Source organism: Euphorbia lathyris, chromosome 7 (assembly GCF_963576675.1).
Source record: "Euphorbia lathyris chromosome 7, ddEupLath1.1, whole genome shotgun sequence".
NCBI lineage: Eukaryota > Viridiplantae > Streptophyta > Magnoliopsida > Malpighiales > Euphorbiaceae > Euphorbia > Euphorbia lathyris.
The window spans coordinates 33,479,352-33,499,043 of record NC_088916.1 but is presented as its reverse complement, the minus strand read 5'-3'; the positions used below and the strand labels follow the sequence as shown (position 1 = coordinate 33,499,043).

At 36.8% G+C, this 19,692-nt stretch overlaps 1 protein-coding gene and 1 non-coding gene across 2 annotated transcripts; both read right to left on the bottom strand.

The window, feature by feature from the left end:
* Positions 1-7,388: 7,388 nt before the first annotated feature.
* Positions 7,389-7,460, bottom strand: TRNAQ-UUG (transfer RNA glutamine (anticodon UUG)). The gene has a single exon. It is a non-coding gene; the product is annotated as a tRNA-Gln (tRNA).
* Positions 7,461-8,710: 1,250 nt separating this feature from the next.
* On the bottom strand, positions 8,711-16,192 carry LOC136201504 (probable protein phosphatase 2C 11). The gene is made up of 8 exons (XM_065992182.1): positions 15,803-16,192; positions 12,936-13,078; positions 12,483-12,581; positions 12,202-12,360; positions 11,617-11,703; positions 10,337-10,428; positions 9,195-9,266; positions 8,711-9,005 (listed from the first exon to the last, which is right to left on the bottom strand). The coding sequence occupies exons 1-8, from the start codon at positions 15,847-15,849 to the stop codon at positions 8,862-8,864; spliced, it is 843 nt and encodes a 280-aa protein (XP_065848254.1). The 5' UTR covers positions 15,850-16,192; the 3' UTR covers positions 8,711-8,861.
* Positions 16,193-19,692: the final 3,500 nt, after the last annotated feature.

Below are 19,692 nucleotides of genomic sequence, written 5' to 3'. Positions count from 1 at the left end.
CTTCTCCGCGAAAGACTCAGGTTCATCCATACAGGAGAAGCATATCGCACTTTCTTGTCCAGCTCGTGATCATCCCTCGGGGGACAATACATATAAGGATGAGGCATCGCCGAAATAGCTTTCTGGACCTCAAGCACCTTAGCAGAATCCACGACATCCCGAAGCGACATCACACAAAACTAGGAGTAAAAAGATGACTAGAAATACGAGCACGCGAAGCAAGAACACCACATGAACGAAAACCACAAGCAAAAATTGACTCCTATTTATAGCAAAACAGGACAAGACTTGACAAACAGATCGTACAAGCTCAAATCAAATCAAAGTGCAAAATGATGATCACATTAAAGTGCCAAAGGATCCACAAAGATACCAATCGTACATAAATTATTACATCTTTGAAATTGTAAAACAAAAACACTGGATAACAGTCTCAATCACTTCTTTTTGAATCGACCACAGAACTCTACGGCTTTCGCCTGGGCCGCCTTATCATACACATTCGGAGAGAATATGACCTCCGGAGGCACATCATACCCGGCGGAGTGAGCAGCCGCAATAAGCATCATCCTATCCATTTTGATCAGCTTCTCCTCGCGCTGACCCGCAAGGGCACGCAGCTCGCTAGCCTCCTTCCGAGCAACTTCAAGCTCTCGCTTCAGTTTCTCATTCTCCTTGGACAGCACGTCGGCTTGCTTGGCTCTCTCGTCAAGTTTCTCCTTCATTCGGCGAGTCCATAGGGTGGCAAACTTGAGCATAACTCTATAAGAGCGAATTTTCTCCACATCAAGTTTCAATTTTTTCGCCAGCTCCACCCTGCCTCCCGTCTCCACTTTTAGCTTCTCGGCCAGCACAGGAATCTCGCCCTCTCGGCGCTCCAACAGTTCCCCGGTGGCGGCTACTTTCCCATTCGCCGTTTCCAGCTCCTTCACCGCGTTCCGCAGGCCTTGCTCCATATCCCGAAACAGGTTCTCGTCATTCACACACATGTCAAAGACAGTATTAGCATTTTGAATAGCCTGCATACAAATCGCACAACTCAGTGCACAGTTGTTAGAAACAAATTTAGGTAAGAAAATCGAGAGAGCTTACCACACCAAGCGCCGATAGGGTCTCCACGCCAAGGTTCATCTTGGACACACCGTCCATTCGGACAACTTCCCCGGGCACCTTAACTACGCGAGCCATCGCCCGAGCAAGGTCAGATGTCGCCATATCAGAGTGGACCGACAAGCCCATAACATATTCCCGGAACTTGGCAATCTTAACATCCATTCTTTTCATCATCTCCGGATGATCGCCTACGCGATCCATCATCCTCGCTCCGAGATCGGACCCACCTTCGGTACACGCTCGTTTAGAGCTGTCATTTTCTCCACTAATATCATCTCCAGCATGTTCTTTGTAGCTCTTCATCCCAGCAATGGCCTTACCCTTGTCTTTCTTACGTTTCCGGGTAAGGGGACCCTGAAGCTGCTTCTCAACCTGTTCCTCTTCAACAGCCATCACCTCCGCAGTTTGCTCGGCCTCCTTCTCCACCACGGGCATCCCTTGCGGAATGTCACCAACAATGTCAAGGTCCTCATGCGTCGAGAGCACGCCCCCCATGCTCTGAACCACCTGGTTCTCATCTTCAAGCGAAGAAAACGATGTTAGGGATCCGGAAGCAACAGTAAAAGCTTCCTCTGCAGTGTCGAGGCCAACACCAAACTCATTTGGATCAAAATCCATGCTGACATGGGGATCTCCTGGACCTGCACGACAAGAAAGAACGGAAAATTTAGACCACATAGAGTATATAGTAACAACAACACATCGAACGAAATGAACAAAACCTACAACCCCGACCCCTCACCTACAACAGTGATGTTCACAGAAATCGCTTCTAGTTCCGCTAGCTCTCCGGCTTTGAAGTTGTATCCACGTTTCCATTTCTCAAAGTCCGCTGCTGTCCATCCAGATAACTGAGCCATTCGCCATTAGTTCCAAATATAGTACCCGGCAGCTAGGAAGTGACGCACAAGCTCGTCGACGTCTTGCTTACGATCTTTATCTATCGGACGCCCATTTAAGTATGACACGAGCTGCTCCTCAAAAGGCAACTTTTCTCGAGACTTCAGCCAACGACTGGAATCCATGGGCTCCTCGTTCCACACTACTCGAAAAGGGAAGTCGTCGTCCAGCTTTCGCACCAAAAAGTAACGGTGCCTATACTCATGAACTTTGTCCTTCAACATGCCAATCACCTTGAACTTTTGATGCGAGAAGGTAACATGTTGAGATCGGGGCCCCTTATTTGGTTGAAAGAACTCGCGAAATACCAACCCAGTTGCCCGATATCCAGCCGATCGACATAACGAGTAGAAGGCCACCATCATCCTCCACCCGTTCAGATGGATCTGACCAGGGCACAGATCATACTCCTTTAGAATCTCCACGAAAAAGGGAAGTAGGGGCAACCGCATCCCCGATTCAAACTGCTCCTCGTAAACGATAAGCTCGTTCGCGCCACCCGCATGATGAGCACGGATGTCTTCTCTGAGCGCAACTAACTCGTAGGGCTTCCCCAATCGATACACCACGGAAATAACGGCTAAATCCGCGGCGACAATAATGTTGTGCGCATCTTCGATCGAAAAAGATTCCGGTCTTTTTGGCCGCTCCACTCCCTCAAACCGCCGACCATCAACACTAGTGACCCCCGCGGCACGCGTCCATACCCTCTGGCGCATTTCCTCGTAAATCGAGGCCAGTGGACGCTCTTCGGTAATCAAGCCCTCTGGTACTACAACCACTACCTCAAGAACTCCAGCAGCAACTCCTCCTAACGGCCGCTCGACACTAGGCGGTGCATGCTCTACGATTTTCTTCCTCTTTCTCGCAGCAGAAGCACTCTCCTCTCCCGCGATCGCCCGCCTTTTTCGTTTTACGACCCGCGTTCGCGAGGCGTCACGCAGCGTAAAATCACCTGGTGTCACTGGCGGCAATCTTCTTAGGGCTCCCCGTGAAGAACCCTCTGACATACTCCCCCTCCCCAGAAAAACAACTAAACAAAAGAGCGAAAGATAGGAGAAATGAGAGGTACGACTGACCTCGCAAAGGTTACGACAAGCGTCGTAAAGAATGTTCAGCAAAGCTTCGTCAACTAATATGCCCGGTACCCAGCAAGCGCGACTAAAATGGCAGAGCACCGACGGAACGATCGGAAGGAAACAGCGGCTTCAAAGGTAAAACGAGACGGTCCAAAAGCACAAAGGGAAGAAACTCTGGCGAAATAAATCGAAAAAGAGGGTTTCCCCCTGCATTTTATAGCCAGCCAAAAAACGGAGGCGCCGGCAACGCACGATATTCAATGTGTTTTTTACGGCGCATGCAGGGGCATTTAATGAAGGGGCAATAAATTACGCACTAAAACCCACAGGCGCATGCATAGTTCTGAAAGGTCTCAATGAGGAAATCGAGCACCTTTCATCCAACTGTCCAACACCCGTTAAGAAGGGAATAAATCCTATTAAATCCATGTCTCCTCGCATGCAATACTCGGCTAACCTCGCCGGGGGGGGGGGGGGGGGGGGACTACTTGATTCGGAATATCACTTAGGCCCAAGAGGCCCAACAATGTCCGACCAGCGAATGGGCCAGGACAGCAGGAGGCCCGCAGGCCCAAGTCAATCCGCTATAAATAGGCCAATGAAGGAAGAAGAAGGGATCGGGTAACTAATTTCCTACCTCATTTACATTTGATTACTAAGCTCTCAAGAACCACTAACTGTCTTGATCTTCAGAGTGTCCGCATGGATCGATCCCCGCGCAGAGCCGACCCCCGAAGAAGCCAGACCTGCCCGACGGAGATCCAGATCACTATTCCGCATTCCCAGATTAGATCTTATTCATCGTGCTTGGGCGGATCCTATGCAGTTTAGGCGGCATCCAAGTGGTCTAGACAGCTAAAAATCACATAGGGTACTAAAAAATGCTCAGAGTGATTAATCGAATAAAATCAGAACATATTTTTAAGGGTTAATTACAAATAACTACCATGTGGTTTGGCTGATTTGCGATGTGGTACCTGTGGTATTTTTTTTTTGCAAACACAATCCTATGGTTGCAAAATTTTACATGTTTTTTTTACTTTGCCAAATTTGGCCGATAACGATTTCGAAATAAAAAAATTCATGAGCTAAATGATATTTTAAGCAATTTTAATTCTTTAACTTTTTAGGTTTAAGGTCATTTAGGTGTTGTTTTTTATGAGAGAGAAATATAATGTTTAGAGAGAGAAAACTCAAAAAATGATGATTTTGAAAAATTAAGAATATGGTTCCATAGTAAATATGATACCAAACAAGTTTAATTCTTGAAAATTTTCATTTCGCAGTCGTTATCGGCCAAATTTGGCAAAGTAAAAAAACATGTAAAATTTTGCAATTATAAGGTTGTGTTTGCAAAACAAAATACCACAGGTACCACATTACAAATTGATCAAACCACAGGATAGTTATTAACCCTATTTTTAATTTCAAACGGCTAAACAGTCCAGAAAGTCTTGTTTTTTTAACATTGTGCCAAGTATCCATATGTTGTCCGATTCATACATTTTTAGTCCAATATTGACCATGCAGAGAAATGGATCCCACAACCGACAAAACAAACAAAATAAAATATAAAATGGACTTAATACAGAATCAATATAATAAAACAATAAAATACAGTTTCTATTAATTTCACATATTTACCAAATTCAATGAAATTCCTTGAAATCCATGTATAATTAACGCAAACTACTCTTAAAAAAAAAAAAAAAAACCAAAATAGGTCTAAGGTTTTTTTAGAGAAGTATCAATTTAGACTTAACGTTCAAAATAGCATCAGTATAGGCTTAACGTTTACAACATAATATCAATTTAGGCTTAACGTTTACAATATAACATCAATTTACTTTTAGTTTGCATACATTCTAAGTGTTCGAAATATTGTGGATATTCAATTACTTTTAGTTTGCATATATTACATGAGCAATGAAATTTAGTAGTCATGAAATGGTTGATGAAAAACAAATATAAGGTTTTAATGGGCAAGAATACTAATTAATTGTATTATAAATATAAGAATATAAAACTAAATAAAAAGATAACATATAAAGTTAATAGGGAAAGAATATAATATGGTTAATTTAATTGTGACATTTAGTTTAAATTGTATATATTTTGTAAAACGTTAAGCTTAAATTCGTATTATTTTGTAAACGTTAAGCCTATATTGGTGCTATTTTGTACGTGAGGCCTAAATTGATGCTACATTATAAACGTTAAGCCTAAATTGATATTATGTTGTAAACGTAAAGCCTTTTTTAGTGCTATTTTGAACGTTGAACCTAAATTGGTACTTCCCAAAAACCTTAGACCTATTTTGGTACCTTATCCCTAAAATAAGACCAAAATCAACATACCTTCGATTTATAACTCTGTACAATTTTCTTCCTATCACTTTTATCGAAATACTTAATCACCGACATCTTTAGGAACTTTTGCTTTAACTTTCTAAGAGCATCTCCAACAACCACTTAAATTTGCTCTTAAGTTAAAATTTAAGGAGGGAGAATAAAAAATCAGCTCCAACAGTCTCTTAGTGGCTCCTCAAATCACTAAGAGTCTCTTCATCCTCTCTATTAATAGAGAGCCTCTCTCCACCTCTTAGTGTCTCTTAACTTCATTTTTTAATAATAATTTATTATTGATGAGTCTCTCTCCTCACACTATTGGTAATGTAACAATAAATAATAATTTTAATAATAAAATAATAAATAAGGAGTGAATATAAGGAGCATTGTTGGAGATGATATATTATTTTTTATATATCACTCTTAAATCACTAAGAGTCAATTTTTTATATTATTTTTAAAAAGAGTCTCTTGGAGATGCTCTAATACCCATGTTCTCCTTCTTCTCACACCATCATCAATCTTCTTATCCTATATATATAACTTCTTCGGAGTCTCTTTCTTGTGCTTTTTCATAGAACCATCACCCTTCCTTTGCCAATTTTTTTTCCTTTGTCCAACAATATAAAGAAAAATAAAAAAATATTCAAATCATATATCGTATCAATCAAAATTTTCACTTTAAAACTACCCAAACTAAAAGAAGTAGTATTTCGCCATTACCAAAAGGAGGTAGATTTACTATGCTACGTCATTCACAAAAATCTAAAAAAAAATAAGAAAAATAAAAAATCAACAATCAATGAGAAACAGCAAGGAAAAACGAAAACATAAACAAATAATGGAAAGAAAGAAAGAAAAAATACATTTAAAGAAATAAAGAACCCTAAAAGAAATTCAGACCAAAATGAGAGAAACATGAAGAAATGAGTAGCCAAACAATAACTAGTCAACAGAAAGAGAGTAAGATTGCCCAACGAAGTAAGAAAAAGGTACTAATCAAAACACTATTAAAAATGGTACTAATACTGTGTAAGTACAAAAGAAGGAATAGAAATAACTTATCGGAATGTAAAAGCTAAAGCTGTGTCGTGGACAGAACCACTGCGTTGAAAACGATTACGATAGATTTTGGTGCAATCTGGAAGTCCGATCATCAACCAAGGTTTGCACAGCGAGCGTCGCACTAGTGCACTCTAGGACGAAGCTTTGGAACAACAAAATATTTAATTGCCCAGAGAAGAAAATCGGAATTGAGATAAAAGGTGTAATCGCAAAGTTTCTGTGTCTCTGAACTCTGCAGAGTTCGTGTTTTATTTGGTATAAAACGAACGTTGTAGTGGACAACATTTTTTGAGAGAAAAACGTAATGGTTGAGTAAAATCAGGGATAGTGGAAATAGGATTTTAACTTGTTAAGAAATAGTCAAAAAATGTTTAAAATATTTAATGGCCAAATAAAAATCGGGTTCAGTCCAGTCGCGCGAACGAACGAGCGAGCGCGCGCGTGTGGTTTATTTTGTAAAACCCACTAAACACAATTTAATAACTCTTTTGGCCCAACCCAATATAAACCTTTTAACTATCTTAAAGTTTCCCATTAACCATTTTACCAAAATCTTTTGGTAATTTAATTTCCGTGGAGGTTTATTTTTAGCATTTGTCTTGAGTGACTGATAAAGAAAAAATGATTTTTTAAAATGGAAAAATAAGTAGCATATCAAAATGAAAAATTTAATCAGTTAAAGATAAAGAATAAAGGGCAATGTAATGATGATAATGCATGTGAATGGCACTATCACTTTTTTTTTGTTGAACCAATCACTTAATGGGTCTGCAAAAGTAAGATAGATAGAGTTGTTTTTTCTTAAAGAATATATATAATTTATAATCTGGTATGCTAACTAAATATAAGATGGGCAAACAAAAATCATTAGGAAACACCAAAAAGGTCCTACCGGGAGTCGAACCCAGGTCGCTGGATTCAAAGTCCAGAGTGCTAACCACTACACCATAGAACCAGATGTCAGTTCTACAACAATTATTATTATATCAAACTACTCATTAGCACTCTGGAGACCTCCCATTAGCATGCACGTCTACCATTCAGTCAGTGGAGATTTCTTTTTATATCAAAGACTTCAAAATCAAAACATTAGTCTTTACCCTTACCTATTATTATTAATTGATAATATTTATCCTCTATTATATCAAAATTTATAAAATCTTAATCAATATTGATAAGTTAATTATTCTATTAAAATCTTAACTTGTTACGGTCTAAAACCCAATCCATATAAATTTAACACAACTTTTAACTTACAATACACGTTGGTTATAAATATTATCAAATAATAAGTCAAAATGTAAATACCAACAGTTTGAATAAATCGAAGAGTAAATGTTATGAGCAAATTCCAATATTTTGAATATGTCATGGCAATCATGTCAATAGGAAAAATTATTAGAAACACCAGATCTCCAATTCAAACGGAAAGCTCATGTGTAATATGAACTCATTCATATTAGAAGAGACTCTAATATTTTAATTATGAAGTGAGATCACAATACACGTGTCCAAATATAAATCAGAATCCTCCAAATGACATGGAAAATCGTGTGCTTAATATAAAAACTCTGTGAATAGTGCTTTAAGCCCCTCTCTATATATATAAATACAAAGATAAAATTACATTGTTCTGCTCTCCTTTGTGATTAATAATCATAAGAGCCAAATTTATTCCTTTTTTTTTCTAAGAATAAAGAACCTTATCTTTTGTTTCCTAAGAATAGAACTAATTTTTTTTCTTCTTGAATAAGATATTATCTCAATATCTATTGAAATTGAGAATGGGTTTTGTATTTAATATCTTGAATTTTAAATTAAGACTGCTGACAATATAATCTTAATAAGATGTTAATGATAAAAATAACTATTTGAACATAATTTATGATGACATAAAATAACCAAAAAAAAAAAAAAAATCAATGATTCAATAAAGTTGTCTAGATCATCAATTCGTTATTTATTTATTATTTTTACAAAAAAAAAATTATTAATCTAGACTTTATGTTACAATGATGTAAAATACAACTATTTTTGAAGTTTAGTTAGAGGGTCCAAAGATATTGAGAGGCAGCTTACCTTTATTTTGTATTTCTCTCAAAGATAAGTTAATGGCCGCTCCTAAGGTCTATTAAATGAAGTAGGAACTATAACTTAAACAACAAATGGAAATGTAGTAAAGCAAAGAAAAGCTTAAACAACAAATGGAAAAAACTATAACTTGAAAATTCAGTAGTTAGCCTCTAACACTGTAAACACACTTTATGGTTTTCAATATCTGCAAAACGAATGAATCACATCACAGGTCAAATACACAAGGATTGCATTTTTCACAAAGATAATAGCCAACTAGTACCTATATGTGTTCTACACACGAATTATCAAATCGAACTACAACACAAGTAATGTTGTCTGAACTCCCTCGTGCATATGCTTCTTCTATTAGTTTTCTTGATGCTGCTTCTGCATCTCTTATGTCTTGCACTACACCAACTGCATCCTGGAACCCCTTCCATCAAAATGCTACATATATTAGTACTAAATCACAGCTCCTACCTCTCACTCAACCAATTTTATATATGCTAACTCAATCTCCACTATAAACGAGGGTACAAACAGGTTGTTTAGTTTCTCAAGTTATACATTACTTTTATTTTATTTTTTATTCCATAAAATAAACAGCACTTGCCTGATTTGATAAGACATTCCACAGCCCATCACTCGCAATTATTATAAAATCCACACCATCAATTTCTTCCTCCTAAAATATTGGAAAGGAAACAATTTATGAGTATAACAAGGTATTGGAAATAAGCATACATACCAACATGAGAAGTTGATAGACTGAAATTTAGCAACCTCTCCCTATGGTTCACTAAACGGTGGTATAGGTGCTCAAGCTCATATAAACAGGATCCTTTACTGGATGATAGGTTTTAGGTTACAATATCAGAAGTGTGTAGTTGGATAAAAAAGTATAGAATTGCACCTGGAAGAAGAAAAAGTAATTTCTAGTATGACAGTTGTTTGATCAAGGTATCAATACACATGAGGGCTGTTGCACATTAACTCAGTCCAATAGGAAAGGATTGTCCACTTGAAATGTCCAAAATAAAAAATTTCCTTTTTGGATTTATTCAGGGCTAAACACCAGCTCTCTAAAGCATATATGACCATTATACCAGCATTGTGTAATGGGAGAGAGCGACTCTAATATAGCATACAAACATTGTAATGGTCATTGTCTGTAGACCTCAACCTAGTATAAGAAACACTGTAGGGGGAAGTAACCTGTCACATTGGATTTGTCACTACGTACACTGGCATTCTACCATCTCTAGTAGTCGCTCACCTACTACTACGGGATGGGACCTCTTGGATGTAAAACTGATGCTTATATATGAATAACATCATCTGCATATTGTTCATTATTGTGTGCCTTATATGTTGCCCATGCTTGTGTATGAATGAATGGTTGCCTATATGATTGTATCGTATGTACGTTACTACATCCCTTATATATAACTTATGTCTAACCCCTATGTGTGGTTATTGCAGATAGGTTGATCTAATCCTCTTGGCTGGCTTATTTCGGGGGAAGACAAGTAAGCAACACACGGGTCCCTTCGACTGACCCCGTGACACACAGCCCATGAATATTTGTTTTGCTTGTACTTTTCTAGGAATATTATCCTCATTTTTTATTTTATTTTTCACGTAAGAAGTGTAAAGACTCTGTGGACTTGTATAACAACTCAAGATTTTGATCTAAATTTCAACATAAATAAAAATGCCAGTCAGCTATCAAGACATACAGTGTCATATATTGACCTGAATTTCTGGCTCAGCAACAACATAAGGCTTTAGTAGTTTATCCCCAAATGCCCGAGAAACAGCAAGAACACCACCAACACGCCATGTTCCTATTAATGTAGCACCTTGTTAAACATATTTACCTGAAACTTTATGAATATTTTATCCTGAAACTCAATAAAGTAAGCATGTTGAGACTATCATATAATATGTCAGGGCCAAAGAAGAAATAGTTACCCATAATAGCAAACTCAGCATAAAAAGAAAAATCAAATGGAAAGGTGTCGATTGACTTGGTTCTTCTCCAACTAGATAAACACTAAGAAAAGGTCCAACAAAATTTTCCATAGCATATAACCATTAAAGTGAATACATAAATAGACAAATAGTTATAGAATTTCTTTAGAGAACTAATTAGCCTATTAAGAATAATAATAAAAATATTTACATTTCATATATAAAAACAAGCATGTACACATTCAGTATAAGTGTAACCGACCTCTGAAAGGTTAACTAAAATGAACTTAAAACAGGTTTTCAGAATAATAGACCTTTCCAAAATATGTTGCACCCCCCTGACCCACATCAACTCCCAGCCCATACTTCTCTCTCTCTCTCTCACACACAGATGTGTGCACGAAAAACAACACATTTAGATTTAGGAAACACCTTTTGAAATGAAATATTTAGTTCAGAGAACAACCCAATGTAATTTGCAAATCCCCAAACCCCATCTCTCTCTCACACACACACACACATTACACAACACATGATTCCAGTGCTCGATCAAATTTACTTCAGAGACCAGCCCAAAATCACCAGAAAAATGGCCTTAAATGAAGCTACCAAACATATTCGATTGAACTAGAAACAATTCAATCATAGTTTTTAGCTTAGATCAGAAAAGTATAGGGCTCTCTCTCTCTCTCTCTCTCTCCACTTCAGAGACCAGCCCAACATCACCAGAAAAATGGCCTTAAATGAAGCTACCAAACATATTCGATTGAACTAGAAACAATTCAAGCATAGTTTTTAGCTTAGACCAGAAAAGTATAGGGTTAACAAAATCAGATCTAACAGTTCAGGTGCAAGACAAGTCATGCAGATGTTTGGGAATTTAGGTTTTCTTATCCTAGTCCAAACCTTGACCACAAACTCAAAAAGAAAAATTACATATCTTGAGTTCCATAACAACAATTTGAAACAGATACACAGCTTAAATCACTTTGACTCATCATGATTGTTCAATGAATGAAAATATGAATTAAAACTTAAAAGACCAAGAAGATAAATTTCACCTGCCCATATGATAAAACCGCCAGCCTGTTCAATCCGTTCACGTTCATCAGATCTATCAGGTTTGTGATCAATAGATAATGGAATAGCTACAACCAAAACATAGTAATAGACTTTTATTTATACGCCTAAATGAGCCTCCAAATCTGACACAACAGTTAGCATCTGACATGAAGATTCACATTTACTCAAATATGAATTATCACCCATAGGAAGAGTAATTTTTTATTTCAAAACGTCTCCACATTCCTTTTTCATCTAGAAATCCTCTCTAAGGGTATGAAGGTTTGACACGGTTCATTAAAGGAAGGGGAGGTTATTTAGTGAACCTCCGGATCCCACCAATTTGGTGGGACTGAAATTGGGGTTAATTCAAAGGTTTTCTAACCTTCATTTAACCCTCACCTCCATTTAAACTCCTTTCCAAGCAAGGTTAGGAAAATAACCTCCCTTTAATTAACCTCCTCTATCCCCAACAAGCAGATCCTAAAATGATAGTTAGACCGTATTATGATTTTACTTGCATCCTTGACAAGGGAAAGATGGGGAAAAAATAGTTAAATGAAAAATACAATGAAAAGGCAAACCTGAACCAGCTCTGCTGGCAACCACTCTAGAATCACCAACATTGGCAACAAGGAGCCTGTCTCCTAAAAGGACAGCAGTTGATGCAGTTGATCCAGCATCTTTTTGCTGGCCTTTTTCTTCATTAAGGTAATCTGCATCTGTCCGTCTAAATGATTCAACTGCAATCAAGATACTACTCTTGAGAAATGGAAACAGAAAACGAGCAAGATATAAAATGAAAAAATAAAAAGGAAAAAGAAAGGCATTCCACAAATAATTTTGAAAAACAAGAGCTTCATACCAATCGCTGTCCTTGTGTTGTTAATAAAATCTGGATGGCTACTTAGATTCCTGAAGAGGTTGTTTTTAAGATACTCAGCAGTTCTTGCACCTCCATGACCTAAAATTAGAGAACATAAGAGTTAAAAAATACTTAGGCCCGCAGTTCTCAATGCGAGATTTAAATCGAGAATTGAAGTCCGCAATTATGAATCAATAATCATGATGTAACATTAGGTAAATGTTGCCAGAGAAAAGAAAACAACAGCACCTATTTAAAATTAATATAAATACAATAATATATATATAATTAGATTTTATTAACTTAAAAATAAACAAAATTCAGTCACTTTGAGAATTATATTTAGTTTAAAATTACAGATGAAAAAAAGACCAATAACCTATTATTTTCATGGATTGAACAGAATAATGCAAAGACAATGTTGTGTTACTCAGTAATGAAAGTAGAACATACCATCAAAAACACCAAAGAAGGCAACCATTTGACCATCGACTTCAGATATCCTTGTCTCATAAAAATCCTCCATGGAAGCCCTTTTGCCTTTAAAACTTGAATATCCATAGCTGAATTTTGCAGAATGGTTTCCAGAGAGAAAACTGAAAGTACAGAGAAGAAGGCATCCATATAGGTTGCAACAATGAAAAGTAATGCAACTTTAGGTAATTACTGGCCCCTTTAATGAATAAAAACCTGATAAAAAAAATTCCTGGCACGGAACTGCAGAAACTAAAATTTGAAATCCACAAAAACCCATAGGATAACTAAATCTAACATCAGGTTTTAAATAGTAATAGAAATATCCTTCTATTTGAAATATATCTGAGCTAGGAATGAACTCAGTAAACCTCAGGTGTTATGATGCCTCTATTTTATACAATAATTACAAAAGAGAAATGTGATTCCTAAACCTAATATTAGAACCATTAAAACAAGTTTTCTCTAGTTTACTAGGTTCCTAGCCACCTCATTTAGCAAGTCTGCAAATGTGGGTAGTTTATTGGATGGGCTGTTCTCTTCTATTTCCACATGACGTTGGTATGTCCCTTGTCAAAGATTAGATTGTTTACTTTCTGTTTTGCACCAAATAGAAATCTCATAAAAGATTACTACCTCTAAAAGGACAAGGAATAGCCATCTACATCAATAACTACCCATAATTTAATTTAAATTTCAGTTACAATAAAGTTATGAAATGTCTCTGATGATGAAATATTAATAGTACAAGAAATACCTTTCTTCTCAAAATACCTCATGTACTTTTCTTTTCTTTTCTTAATGTCTCGCATTTTGGTTGCTATGTCTGAGGTTACTGTTCACAGAAAAAAATGACCGGGTCCATTGATATGATCATTTTTCCGCATTGCAGCTTTTTCTTACACAAATTAGACCCTAATCAATTACAGAACTTTTAGACCAATCCCTGCCATTTCAACCTTGCAAGTGCAAACACACTTAGCATACCATAAAGTTCTTTTGCCTGAAACCTCTAGCAATCAACACCTCCACTTTCTGGCCCTTCTTTGTAACCAAACCCCAATTAGATTAACCCTCAATTGATTGTTAGACCGTAATCCTACTTTCTAGACATAGCCATAAAGCCCCCCAAACCCTAATTATTCTTAACTAAAGCCACATATAGACACTTCCAGATACATGCAAACCTTAACCTCCGAACAGAAGTAGCATTTCTAGTTTATGTCTAACTAATCATAAAATTTGAGATAGTTGTTAGTCTCGAAGGACTAAGATGCAAGCTCGGTGGACAGAGAAAAAGAAGCATAAGCATATATCTGTACAAGATAGAAGAAATACATTAAATTCCATAACTTAATTTCTCTTGCTTTCAGCTGTAGTTCATCCATATGTCTATTGGACACTACTGAACCACCTTAAAATACCCGCATTAATAGTCCTTGATGCACTCTTCAAGATTAATGACTTCAAGGTATTGTGTTTCCATATCTATTTTTATCAACAGTCATATGTCCCTTGATGATTCTATGACCTGAAAAAAGCACAAATTTTAAAACCTTGAAACTCCAAAGCTTCCAATCTTAGATCCCAATTCACCAATATGACTGTATCAACCACAAACCAGTCTAATGCTCACTAGCTCTACCCTCCACTTTTTTTTTCTTTTTTTGGTATTAATCAATGCATCAAAATAAGCTGGAAGCTGTGGATGTGTAAAGAAACCACAACTTAGACATAGGATTCCCATGGTAACTCTGCAAAGCTGCAAGTCAGACTATAACAAGTCGAAAAATGAATAAGAATACACAAAATTTCACAAGGCTTTGTGCAATTAACTTTCCAATTCCTATGACGTTGATATCTGTGAACAAGGTTGTCATTTTGCTTTAGTTTCCAGGGGATTGATCATCCCAAACCTACATTCCAAACTGATTGGATTTCTAGTTCAGCTCCAAACATACCTAATGCAATTAACTTTCCAGTTCCTATGACATTGATATCTGTAAACAAGGTTGTCATTTTGCTTTAGTTTCCAGGGGATTGATCATCGCAAACCTACATTCCAAACTGATTGGATTTCTAGTTCAGCTCCAAACATACCTAATGCAATTAACTTTCCAGTTCCTATGACATTGATATCTGTAAACAAGGTTGTCATTTTGCTTTAGTTTCCAGGGGATTGCTCATCCCAAACTGATTGGATTTCTAGTTCAGCTCGAAATATACCTAATTCTTCTCCGTACTGGCTATTCACTTTCGCAGATGGTTTATAGAGTGGGACTGCTGGCCACGGAAATTCTTTCCATTCCCAAAAGCGAGGATAGAACCTGGACCTTTGGTTTAGGGAGGAGTAGCCTTTACCACTCTACCACTGGGCGTGGATGGGGTTAATTGAATCACTGTCCCCAAAAATTCAAACTCATAACAGAAATGCCACAAAAGATTAAATTTTAAAGTGCTACGGATTAATTTCTTGTATGGTATTTATGTTATGGTTCCTGAACTTCGAGGGCGGTTGGTGAAGCTAACTCATCTCCGGCGAAGGGGTTGGGGTTGGGGTTGGGGATTTTGGATTTGGTCAAAGCAAACAAACCGAAGTCTAATCTTTTATGACACTTCCGTTATGTTTCAAAAAAATTATCAAAGCCGCAAAGAAGTTCAGTCAGCAAATAGAATGTTCCAATAACCCATAATCACGAATAATACAGCCTAATTATAAAAATAATAGGCATAGACGTTAAGAACCTGAGAATCACATGCAGGGGCGGAACGAAAGAACTGAGAATCAGAAGAAGCAGAAAAATTTGACCCTAATTATAAAAATAATAGGCATAGACGTTAAGAACCTGATACCGCCGCCGCTGAAGAGGGCATTGGGATTCCTGCTCGACATCGTATTGTCCAATTGATTTATCTGGGAACGTTGTGCTGAGAATGGTGAAGCTTCAGGCAGAGGAAGAACAGGTGTTGGAGGTTTCTGTTGTTGAGAAGATGTTGCAGGCGGAGAAGGTTGAGAGACCTCAGCATCAGCATCCCCACCACCACCAGGGGAGGCAGACGCGAGGGAGCCGAAAGAAGCAATATCCGTCAGCTTGATAGATTGATTGATCCGACGACTTAATGAACAGGAAAAGTGGTAAATGGAAACAGAGTGGGGTAGTGGAAATCCGTATAACTCTAAGCTACTGCTTTTTAGTCGCGCTTGCTTTTTGTTTTGTCTTGTTGGTAGTGGAAAGGGGGAATAAAATCCATTCTCTCCGAATTGACTTGTCCAAGACCCCCGCGTGACTTAATTAAAAAACTCTACGAGTTTGAAAGTACTAGGTTGTGAATGGAATTATATTAACCTTGGCCGTTACATGTTCACTCTTTTGAATACTAAAACTAAAAGAGAGAGGGGTATGTAGCCACATTCATCATTAGTTAGTTAGTTATCATGTTACTTGTTTGAATATTTTTTTATATATTTTATTTGGATGTATTAATACATCGCATGCCTTCTCTTGGTTATTGAGGCGTCATCAACATGATGTAAAAGTTGTTCGTTCGGATTGGATAATGATTGATGCACGGTTGACCAAATGGTTATACCAAATGATGATGACCAATGCCAATTATATGGATCCGGGTTACAAATTTAAAACATTGTATGTTGATGTAGTGAATGGATCTAGGGTAAATTTCATCAATGGTGTACAACTTTTACCTCATTTCATACTTTGGTGTACAATCTTTATTTTATCTCACTAATATGTACAACCTTATAGGTGACCTCTCACTTTGATGTATAGCAGGTAAAAATGACTGGTTAACGTCTGGTCAACGCGCCACCTCAGCCCCACCACATATATAATAACTGAAATACCTTTATCACTAAAAAAATAAAAAATAAACAGAAAAAGAGTAAAATACCATCATCCATTTAAGCATTACCTTTATTTGAAATAAGTAATTCTGATAAAAAATAAATAAATAAATAAATAAATAAGTAGATAAATTTTATCCATGGCTCCAATAACCATCAAATTGTCAAATTATCTTAAATAATAACCTAACCATCCTTCACTCCATCTTCTTCCTCTTTTTCTCTCAAAACTGAAACCTGATCTACCATGGCAGGTTTCTCGCTTGGTGATGGTGAATCCCACCTCCGGTTGTCTCTCTCGTTTCTTTGCCTCAAACGTGAAACTCAGTCTCCTCCTTTCGTCATCTGTCGATTTCTTTTCCCTCGGCCACCTATCTTCTGGTTTTTTCTTTTTCTTCGTCTTCCCTTCAAGGGAGGCGGCGATTTCGATTCCGACCTCACTGGTCCCTTCCGATTCCAAGCCCCTCACTGCTTCTCTAATCCACTTTTGGATTTCTGATTCGCATAACTCCATGTATTTTCAACGCTAAAAACTTCTAACTATGACGCTAAGAGATTTGAATCATAAGCATTTGAATCTACCATTACCATTTGAATCTATCACTTTCATGTAAAGTTTAACATATTAACTTTGAAAATGGTAAAGATATAAGTAAATCAGTTTATGTAACAATTGATTAATAGAAATGGTTTTCAATTTTAAAATTTCCAGGAAAAATTTCTTATCAAGAAGAACTGTAATTTATGGAAGCATGGAGAGAGAATAGTTGAACGAAGGAGAGAGTGTACTTTCTATTATTTTTATTTTTTAGGGATAATGGTATTTTAGTCATTATACATGTGGTAGGATTGAGTTGGCGCGTTGACTATGCGTTGACCGGTCATTTTTATCTGTTGTACACTAAAGTGAGAGGTCACCTATAAGGTTGTACATATTAGTGAGATAAAATGAAGGTTGTACACCAAAGTGTGAAATGAGACAAAGGTTGTACACCATTGATGAAATTTACCCATGGATCCATGATGAATGCTTATTTGAGACCTTAGATGGATATTATGAGGGTATTCATGCCATTCAACATCAATAATGAATATTGGATATGTGGCGAACTAAATTTGGCGGAGGAGTATCTGCGCACTTACGATAGCCACCACACATATTATCCCAAAGCGAAGCTAGCAAAATTATTGGAGCCCTTTCTATATTCCATTCCGAGGATCATGAAACAAGTCGGATACTTCCACCCAAGTATAACAGTTATTTCGATATTTAAGTGGAGTAGGGTAGCTAGAGTGCCACAGTAGGAGTCGTTATCTAATGAGTATGCAATCTTTACATGTATTTTTGCACAGTACTTACCTGAAGACCGTGAGTTTGACTTCACCGGAGCGGACAATGTTTATTTTAGGAATCGTATAACTATAGAGTTGTAACATAGGACCCTTTTGGACTATTGACATTATGTGTACATTTTTGTTTATTATGATATGTATAATATATGACTTTACATTGACGACTTATACATTAGATCCATATATTAAATTGAATGAAATTGAGTACAACTGAATAAAACTGAGTGAAATTGGATAAATATGGAAAGAAATTGTATGACCACACATACTTCGCATTTTATGTTGATGTAATTCGCATTCTAAAAAAATGTAATTCGCATAATATCTTCTGTATCACATTTGATTAATAATGCGAAGTCAGATCCACATTTTTTCATATAATTTCACATTTTAATAAATTGTGATATGTATACTGAATGAAATTGATTATTACCAAAAGCAATGGGATAAATCTGAATATTAACATCTTTGTGAACCGCAATGTACAATGTACTTGTATATTTACCTTTTAAAAATGCTCCATCAACACATATAACGGATCGAATATCTTCTTTAAAAGCTCCAAATGAATGACCCATAGATATGAAGAAATACTTAAAGTGATCATCCTCATCGGTTTCAATATGAGTAAACGTACCTCGATTACTACTCTTTAATGTCTGAGAGTAGTCCGACAATAATATGTACGACTCTTCCGGTGTACCACATTGAGCTTCTAATGCCAACTTCTTGCTTCCCAAGCTTGCATATAAAAGAGGTTAATTGTGTGTTCATTCCCAAAATCGAAAATAATATCTTTAGGTCGATAAACTCTATCTTCCTGATCAAACTTATTTGCTAGTAGTGTGCCTGCAATACGTTTCCCCGCTTGCCTGTGTTGTGGTAGAATTTGATCTCTGAGACAAGTGTGTTGGTCTATTATATCCATTTTTCGAAACATGAACATATGGAAATTGTGTATAGCGATAGCCCTATCCCAGCATTACATACATCATCATGTCTACATTTAACTTCAAGCAATGACTTATTGGATTTGTAGACCTTCCATTCATATTTCTCTTGAATTGCATGTTTCCCGAGTGTATCTTATGCACCTTTTTAAATCGATCACCTCTGTTGATGCTTTAGATACAATATGAACCACGAGTGCATCATAGATAGGGTGAGTACAATCGAACCGAAAATCCAAAAACCGATGAAACCGAACCAAAAAAAACCGATCCGTATTGTATTTCAGTTTGGTTCGGTTCTTCTTTTCAAACAATTTGGCTCTTGGTTCGGTCCGATTTGGTTCGGTTTAAAACCGAACACAACCAAACCGAATTACACTCTCACTGCATGTCTCTTCTGTACGCATATATTTTCTGTTATTTTCTAAAATTTTAATTTGTTTGATGCGTTTCATCGTCTGAAACTTAATTACTTTTTTATGAATGTTCACTCATTTCTTGCGTTTAATTCCACTTCGTCTTCAAAAAATAACTTAATCTAAGTGCAGTAGCCCACATATCTAAGAGC

Excerpts from the sequence above, each read along its gene's own strand:
- LOC136201504 (XM_065992182.1), bottom strand. The coding sequence starts at position 15,849 with ATGTCGAGCAGGAATCCCAATGCCCTCTTCAGCGGCGGCGGTATCAG. Across the intron at positions 13,079-15,802 it reads TTCAGCGGCGGCGGTATCAG|TTTTCTCTCTGGAAACCATT; the intron begins GTTCTTAACGTC and ends CTGTACTTTCAG. Across the intron at positions 12,582-12,935 it reads CTTCTTTGGTGTTTTTGATG|GTCATGGAGGTGCAAGAACT; the intron begins GTATGTTCTACT and ends CTCTAATTTTAG.